This window comes from Triticum dicoccoides, chromosome 6A, assembly GCF_002162155.2.
Source record: "Triticum dicoccoides isolate Atlit2015 ecotype Zavitan chromosome 6A, WEW_v2.0, whole genome shotgun sequence".
NCBI lineage: Eukaryota > Viridiplantae > Streptophyta > Magnoliopsida > Poales > Poaceae > Triticum > Triticum dicoccoides.
Genome location: NC_041390.1, coordinates 543,473,203 through 543,482,006, shown reverse-complemented (window position 1 = coordinate 543,482,006; position 8,804 = coordinate 543,473,203). Strand labels below are relative to the sequence as shown.

Here is an 8,804-nt window from a genome sequence, read left to right as displayed (position 1 = left end):
ATTGGCAATGGCGCCAACGGCAATGCTGACGCCAATAACGGTGGCAACGATAACCCTGGCGATCCCCCACCCGACAATGCCGACGACCCTCAAAGCGATGGTCCCGAGGATGAGGACATACTAAACAAGTCGCTCGACAAACCGTGCCATGATGGATGTGAGAGAAGCGGTCGTTGATCATGCTTGAGAGAAGATGGTGGGCGGGGGGAGGGGGAGGGGAGGGCAAGGGGAGTCATCAGGGGTGGGACCATGAGAGAAGTGACATATGTTCTTGAAGGGACGCCACACCTCCACACATCTCCCTTGCGTTTCGCACGAGCTTGCCTTCTTGAAAGCGTCTGAATTTTGATCGGGCCTGGGCCCGATTGACGGGTGCTTTAAGCAGCATGTGGGCCTGGCCCATGAAGTTGTGTGGACAACCAAACCAAGTAGGGGTGGAATTCAAGTCGAGTCGAGCCAGCTCGGCTCGTTAAGATAACGAGTTAGTTTGGCTTGACTTGTTAACATAACGAGTTTAGATTCAAACTCGGCTCGACTCGTGTAACTCGCGAGCTAGCTCGTTTAACTCGTTAAGCTCATTAGACGTGAATAACAAAATATATGTATTATGTGTGTAGTTAATCTAAAAATATGTTTGTATATACATACTTTTTCTTCACAAATCAAAACAATCAACAATTTACACTAAATGAACACTTGGTACAATCCATAAATAACAACAATCAACAACAATATTGGTACTTATCTCATGTCACTTTTGATTAACGAGCTTAATGAATTAAACAAGTAACTTGCTAGCTCGGCTCGTTAAACTCATTTAGTTAACAATCACGGATTAAAGCTCGACTCGACTCGTTAGTTATTGAGTTCAAATCGAGTCGAGTCGAGCCGAGTCACGGGCTACTCATTTAGCTCACAAGTTTCGAGTTAAAATTCCAGCCCTAAAACCAGGTCATCAATTACACTGGATTTGCTCCGAAAAAAATTCAATTACACTGAAGTTGTGGTTTTACGCAATGAACTCCCAAAAACACAATGAACTCCCAAAAACACACTACCACTCCCGGTCAACCTTCACCCCCGACCTGAACCTTGAAATCCCAACAGAAAAACTTTGTTAGTTCCAACTAGCACTGCGATGGTACATGCAAGTCCACATTACATTTCCCTTTCCACATACACAGCAACAGCTTCCGACTCTTGATTCAAAACTCAGGAACCAGAGAAGGAGAATCATTCTCACTTGATTTGATTGGAGAGAGAAAGTGACACATCCTAGTTCCATTCACACCAAGATACCAAACCCAACCGAACATTAACAATCCCTGCAGGCTGCAGCTCCCCTGCCCAAGCAGCTGCGCCCCTTCAGACTCCAGTTTCTGGACAACTTCCTGGCGCAAGCAATGCCCATATATATATAGTTCAACTTGCTACACCTAGCTACCCGGCCAGCAAGAAGTCATGGCGGGGAGCGTAGGAGAGCAGCGGCCGTAGGAGCCGGGAGGCGAGGACCTGTGGACCGACCGACCGATGGCCGTGGCGACGGCGGCGGAGAAGGCGGTGCGGTGCCTGGGGCTGGGGTTCGACATGACGTGCGACCTCAGGCTCAAGTTCTGCAAGCACTCCGGCGGCTGCGTGGTCGCCAGGAGCTCCCGCGAGACGGCGCCGGCCGCCGTGCCGGGCGTCGGCGTGGTCCGCGACATGCCGGCCGACGTCAAGTGCGGCAAGGGCGACCGCGTCCGCTTCAAGTCCGACGCGCTCGAGTTCAACAAGGTTAGCACGCCGCGTACATAACGTAACATGATCACAGCTCTCGATCACCCGATCGCTTCTTCCGTTCGAGCTTCCTTTAATTCCGTTTCGCAAGACTTGCACATACGTGTACGTTGCTACTAGGAAGTAGTAGAAGAAAGAAATCGGAGCCAAACGAGACGCAATGGAGCCAAAGTTAAGCTATTTTTCCTGAACATAATCAGTGGTTCTGCAGTTATAAGTTATCTGAAACTTTGGCCAGATTAATTAAGCGTTGCTGATAAGATTAAGCGCAAGAAACTAGAGCAAGACGAAACGCAATGAACTGAAGTAAGATCAGATTATTAATTTTTTGGCTGTCTGTCCTTCTGCCGTTAGGAAAGTTCTCTGGGACTTTTGCTACTCGTACTAGATTTTTGCATTTCAGGAACTGAGAAAGCATCGTGAGCAATCAACCGGTTCCGGAATTAGCCGCCGGATTAAATTAGTTCGTCGGAGCAGCGAAAGCAACGCAAGTATAGTACGGTTGGTGTGAATGGTGGCTGCTATTATAGTTTTATTTTGTTATTTTACGAATGTGAATGAATGGTGGCTGCTTGCAGAGCTTTCCCTCATTAAATATCGATTTTGGGGGTGCTGACCACGCCTGTGCGGTCCTACCTGATTCTCACGAACTGCACCAATCATCGACCTCTCTCCGATAATAACAAACAACAGTGGACCGTTCTCATTTTTTTGACAAAGGATGAATTTTATTGGCTCGACATATTCCGTGAGTATAAGCAACATTTTGTTCGTATTTCGGCACACTGTCGGCGTCAAATGCTCCGCGTTCCACGGGATCAAAATCAACCATCCAAAATCAAGATTAGATAGTACCAGTAAGTAGATTTGGTTGGCCATAGCGTGTGGTCCTGCTGTCCTATTACATTATCCACCAATACAACTTCTTTGTAAATTCAAGTCAAATTTAGCTCCACAATTATGGTCACCCCTTGCATAAACAAACATCGCGCTCGAATCGTGACGGTGCACTAGCAGCTGTTTGACTTTCACCATAAAGATTCGTAATTCGTACATCAACGAAACGGGGAAATAACACTTACAAATATACAAAACAACTATTCTCTGATGTTAGGGTTTCCGAAGAAGGGCCGCAATAGCTGGCTAACGTTCGTTGTTTGAATGGCATTTACGAACGTTTTTGCTAACAGTTTCTTCAGAACAGTATGATAGTTTCTTTTGAGGGGGGCATTTTTCTTCTAGAACTGTCACTGTTAGATCTCGCGTACAGGAAAATGCGTTCGCTTGCCACCCCCCTTCCAGGGACGTTCGCTAGTTAGTGTATTTCCGAAGAAGAAATGACATATACTATAAATTTCTACTGAAAGAGAAACGCGCCTAATTAAAAAAAACTGATTTGGCGGGCATGCATGGTGCTGGTGCAGATGTCGGAGCTGTTCAACCAGCGGAGCGCCGTGGAGGGGAAGATCCCGTCGGGGCAGTTCAACGCGTGCTTCGACCTGGACAGCGCGTCGTGGGCGCAGGACGCGTCCGCCACCAAGTGCCTCACCATGGACGGCTACTTCATCTCCCTCTTCGATCTCCAACTCGATCGTCGCCCGCTCGCCCTCGCCGCCCATGTTCTCTGCGACGTCCCTGCCGCCTGGGACCCCTCCGCCATCGCAAGGTTCACACTCTCCCTTCCTTTCTTTTTCTCATTAAGTACTCCATCTGTCAGAAAAAGTTTGTCTCTTAAATGAATATATATCTAGGAGCTTGCTCCTCAAATAGATACATCAGTTTAAGGGACACATTTTTTCGAACGGAGGGGGTACAAAGACGGTACTAGTACAGGACTTTGACTGGTTCCACGTCCGTGTCGTGCTCGTGCCGACCGGCCCCGCGCACGCAAAGCGGTTCAGACGTCCATACTGAAACCTCTGACCACAACAGCAAATAACGTGGTTCAGAGTATTAATAATCTAGTAAAATGTTCATTTTTCTTCTCTGCCCGTCTTTGTTGAACGTACAGCATGTGGCGCCCCGCGCTCTGAACGTGTCGCCATTGACAAACCGGAGCGCGACACATGCCGCCGGCTTGGTTCTATCAGGCAGACAGACAGACCCGTAGTTTTCAGACAGTGAGCTGAGCTGACACTGACAGTCCGGTCGACAGACGCCTTGTATGAACCACCCTCGAACATGAAGGAACGTCGCTGACCCTGTGCATGAACGTTGTGCGTGCGTGCGTGCGTGCAGCTTCATCGAGAAGTACGGGACGCACGTGGTGGTGGGGCTGAGCATGGGCGGGCAGGACGTGGTGTGCGTACGGCAGGCCGCGTCGTCGCCGCTGTCGCCGGCGGAGATCAGGGGCCACCTCGACCGGCTCGGCGACCAGCTCTTCACCGGCGCCTGCGCCGTGCCGCCGCCCCACGCCAGGTCCAGGGCCAGGCTCGCCAGGACGCCGGAGGCCTTCAACGTGTTCGACGCGCAGGTGGCGCAGCAGCGGCTGCAAGGGATCACCACCCTCGTCTCATCCAAGGAGGTAAATTACATTTACAGTTATCTGGCATGCAAGCAGCGATAAGTAATATGGATCGGAGGAAGTGACAGTTTTACTCAGCTCAGCTATGTGTTTTTCCTTGTGTGCGTTTAGGGAGTGACGGTGATATACTCGAAGCGGGGAGGGAACACGACGGTGAGCAGCCACGCGGAGTGGCTCCCCACCGTGCCGGCGGCGCCCGACGTGATCAACGCCAAGCTCGTGCCCATCACCTCCCTGCTCCGCGGCGTCGCCGGCACCGGCTTCCTCTCGCACGCCATCAACCTCTACCTCAGATGTGAGCGCACCTTACCTACATGCCATCCCATGTCGATGTCACACTCATTTGCCTAGCCTAGTTGAAGCCAGCGTTCAATAGTGCACCGTAGAAAATTTCTTCTTTCTTCGAGAATCAATGTTACAAGCAAGCACACTGTCCGTGCTCAATAATTGCACTCAAAAGTGACGCGTGATCTGCCAAATGACTGTTACAGATAAGCCGCCGTTGGCTGACCTGAGGTACTTCCTGGATTTCCAGCATCACAGAATGTGGGCCCCGGTGCTCGGCGAGCTGCCCCTCGGCCCCTGCTCCGACCGCCAGGGCTCCGGCCCGGCCCTGCACTTCAGCCTGCTCGGCTCCAAGCTCTACGTCAGCTCCAGCCAGGTATTTTCAATCACAGACCCCCTCATCGTCCTCCTCCTCCTCAGATTGTTCCACGATTATCACTGAAGAAATAAAAGATTGTTCGATGATTGATGCCTGACGAAAATATATGTAATGTTAATGCAGGTGATCGTGTCGAATTTGCCGGTCACCGGGATGAGGCTGCACCTCGAGGGCAAGAAGAACAACCGGTATAGTATAATTAATCTTCCTTGCTTGTGACATTCTTGCATGAATTTGGTGCAACGCGTGACTAACACAGTGACAAATTCGCGTGCATCAGGCTGGGCATCCACCTGCAGCACCTGTCGGCCACCCCGACGTTCATCGCCGCCGTGCAGGCGCGGGCCGGCGTGGCGCCGGCGTGGCGGGGCTCCGAGGCGGTCACCGACGACCACCGCTACTACGAGCCGGTGCAGTGGCGGATGTTCGCGCACGTCTGCACCGCGCCGGTCAAGTACGACCCGCGGTGGCACCACTCCCACTCCGACGGCGACGACGGCCGCCGCGCCACCTACATCGTGACCGGCGCGCAGCTGCACGTCATGGCGCGCGACTCCACCACCGTGCTGCACCTCCGGCTGCGCTACTCGGAGCTGCCCGGCTACGCCGTCGTGCAGTCCAGGTGGGGGCGCGGCCCGGCGAGGACGGCGTCGGGGAAGTGGCCGTCGTCGTCGAGCTTCCTGTCCATGCCCTTCTCGGGGTCCTCTTCGTCGTCGTCGTCCGGTGGCGCTGGCGGCCAGAAGCAGCGAGGCCCGCCGCTGGTGGTGGCGAACATCAACTCCGGCGTGTTCGCCGGCGGGCCGCCCGTGCCCGTGGGCGCGCAGAAGCTGCTCAAGTTCGTGGACACCTCGCAGGTGACCATGGGCCCGCACGACAGCCCCGGGTACTGGCTCGCCACCGGCGCGAGGCTCGACGTCGACAAGGGCAAGATCTCGCTGCACGTCAAGTTCTCCCTGCTCGCCCCGTCGCCTTCCTGACAGTAACAGAGTCTGTACAGTTCTCCTGATGCCAAATGCTAACTGAACCCTGTAATTAACATCAAGGGAGGCTCCCTGCTTCTCTCGTTTCTCATTTCTACCATCCTTTTGGATTTTTGGTTTTGGTTGGATCCTGTAAATGTTGCAGCCCCACGAGTGTAAATTCATACTGTAAAACCAGAGGTATTGTTTTGATAGAGCAAGGAAAAAGATTCATTGATACTACTCCCGGAATACTTCGTATGCTTGGAGTGAATTGCAAGAAACCACCACATTTGGGGCTTCTCTTGCAGAAAACAACGTGGTCGCTAATCATTTGCAAAAGTCACCACATTTGGGGCTTCTCTTGCGGAAAACAACGTGGTCGCTAATCATTTGCAAAAGTCACCGCGGATTCAGTAACAGTTTTGCAGAGTGCACTGAACATGTCATTTGGCTCGGTTGAGGGCATTTCCGACAGGTGGGGCCCAAAATCGCTGACGTGTCCTAACGGACGCGCGGACGGCGCCGTTTGCTTAAGACAGACGCGGTCGGGTCGCCAAAGACAGACCGCCCGCGCCCGACCACATCTGGCTCGATTTCTCTGCTCTCACGCTCGCTCTCTCTGCTTCCACGCTCGCTCGCTCCCCTCCCATTTGCTCCTCTCCTCTCCGGTCGCCGCCGGCCGCCGTCCGCCATGGTGTCCTGGACCGACAGTGAGAGCACTGACGGCTCCGCCGCGCAGTACATCTCCTCCGACGACTCCCCTCTCAAGGTCAGAACATTGTATTCCTCATTTGTGTTCTAGGGTTTGTAGGGTTGAACATTTGCTCGATTTGAACAAGTTTTTGTTGGATTTCTCAGATCCCAGCTACAATTGATGAGCCGTCGTTCGAGGGTCTTGCTGACGACTTGAATGTGATTTGTGAGCATGGGAATCCAGGGAGGAAGTATGTTGCATTTGAGGGGATAAGCACTGGTAGGAGGTTCATTGCTTGTGCCACTGAAGTAAGTTTTAAATTGTGTTTGCAGCATTCCAATTCTTGTTCTAGGGTTTGTAGTAACAGTTCCTGTTCTAGGGTTCATAGTTACTGTTCATGTTCTAGGGTTCATAGTTACTGCTCATGTTCTAGGGTTTATAGTTACTGAATTTAGTTCTAGGGTTCATAGGTAGTGTTCTTAGTTGTAGTTTTCATAATTATTCATCATTAAATTAATGTGATTCTAGTACATTAACTGAATCAGCTATTTAACTGAATCTGTAAGTAATGTCTGTAATTCTGAACTGATTTTTTCTATTGTAGGGTGTTGCAAATTGTGGATCAGTGCAGTGGGTAGATGAGCATTGGCCAGAGCATCTGCAGAATGCTATTCATAAGCTCTGGCTTATGTGTGAGCATAGCCAGCATGAAAACAGGATGGCATGCCTGGAGCATTCAAGCACTGTACACAATCTCACACAGCAGAAAAAAGAGTTGCAGGAGACATATGAGAAGCTTGTTGAAGATGTGAACAACCTCTTGGATTATAAGGATAGCCAGTCTGAGGTAAACCAGAAGAATGATGCTGACAACATTTCAGTTAGTGTGGAAAGCAGCATGACAAAGGATGCTGAGATCAATAAAATTAAAGGCTGTTGTTGACCAGTTAAAGCAAATTCATGTAGCTCAAGCCACTGTCATTAGGAATTTGAAGTTCAACCATCTTAAGGAGAAGGAAAAGTTGAGCTCTGATAAGAGGACTTCGGAGATTTGTTATGCTGACCTGAAGAAAGAGAAGGATGACCTGAAGAAAGAGAAGGATAAGCTGGATTGTTGCATTGCTGAGCTGATGAAAGTGAAGGAGAAGTTGACCATGGAGAAGAGTACTCTTGCTTCCTGCATTGTTGAGCTCAAGACAGCAGGTGATAGCAACAAGAGGAAGCTTCACCAGATTAAGGCCATTTGTGATGAGGACTAATTTGTGTTGTTGTCTGACCATGTGTGTCAATGATGTCTTTTGTAGTAGCTATGGAGGAAAGCTTGTAATGTGTTAAGCTTTATTGTGGTGAACTCTATTATTTCTGTAGCAATGAACCTTGGATTGTATGTTGTTTGTGAGAGTACTATGTTTGTGATGAATAATTAGCTTGTATTAAGTTCAGTTTGTGATGAATTAACAGCTTGGATTATAGCAAGTAGATAGTGAACATAGATAGCAAGTTCATAGTGCATAGATAGTCTGACATAGATAGTGGCATACTAACATAGATAATAGTTGCATAGATAGTCTGACATAGATAGTGGCATACTAACATAGATAGTAGCTGCATAGATAGTCTTACATAGATAGTGTCATACTAACATAGATAGTAGCTGCATAGATACAACTGACATAGATAGAACTGGCAAACTAACATACTGACGAAACTGAACTTTTTCTTGTTCTGACGAAACTGAACTTTTTCTTCTTCTGACGAAACTGAAGACAACATGTCACTCCTCCTTCTTCAGCATCTTCAGGCGTAGGGAGCGCCGCACGTCATTGTTGTTCACTGCCGCCCTCTTCTTCTTGGCTGGCGCTGGCTCCACCACATCTTCACCGCCACCCTCCTCTTCTTGCTTCATGACGACGAGCTCTGGGTTGTCGGTGACCTCCGGCAGCTTATCCACATCAATTGGGCTGTTCTTATGCCTCTCGACGGCGTGGAGGACGGGCGCCAGGAGCTGCACATCAGGCTCGTCGGAGGAGGAGTCGGAGGAGAGTACGACGACCTCGTCCACCTCGTCGTCAGAGGAGTAGCCATCAGATTCGTCAGAGTCGTAGTCGTCAGAGGACTCGGACTCGGCGTCGGAGTCGGAGTCTGGCCCGAGCACCCATGGATTGCGCCTCTCCCAGTAGGCGT

The 8,804-nt window shown here is 50.4% G+C and overlaps 1 protein-coding gene and 1 pseudogene across 2 annotated transcripts; both read left to right on the top strand.

Annotated features, from left to right (window-relative positions):
• Positions 1–1,361: 1,361 nt before the first annotated feature.
• On the top strand, positions 1,362–6,166 carry LOC119317802 (MACPF domain-containing protein At1g14780-like). 2 transcript variants are annotated; one of them, XM_037592297.1, is made up of 7 exons: positions 1,362–1,773; positions 3,201–3,442; positions 4,015–4,300; positions 4,412–4,595; positions 4,836–4,961; positions 5,088–5,152; positions 5,245–6,166. In XM_037592297.1, the coding sequence occupies exons 1-7, from the start codon at positions 1,531–1,533 to the stop codon at positions 5,968–5,970; spliced, it is 1,872 nt and encodes a 623-aa protein (XP_037448194.1). In that variant the 5' UTR covers positions 1,362–1,530; the 3' UTR covers positions 5,971–6,166. The 2 variants fall into 2 exon arrangements, with proteins under 2 accessions (XP_037448194.1, XP_037448193.1); XM_037592296.1 differs by having other exon boundaries at positions 4,792–4,961.
• A 451-nt stretch (positions 6,167–6,617) lies between these two features.
• On the top strand, positions 6,618–7,879 carry LOC119318748 (annotated as a pseudogene).
• Positions 7,880–8,804: the final 925 nt, after the last annotated feature.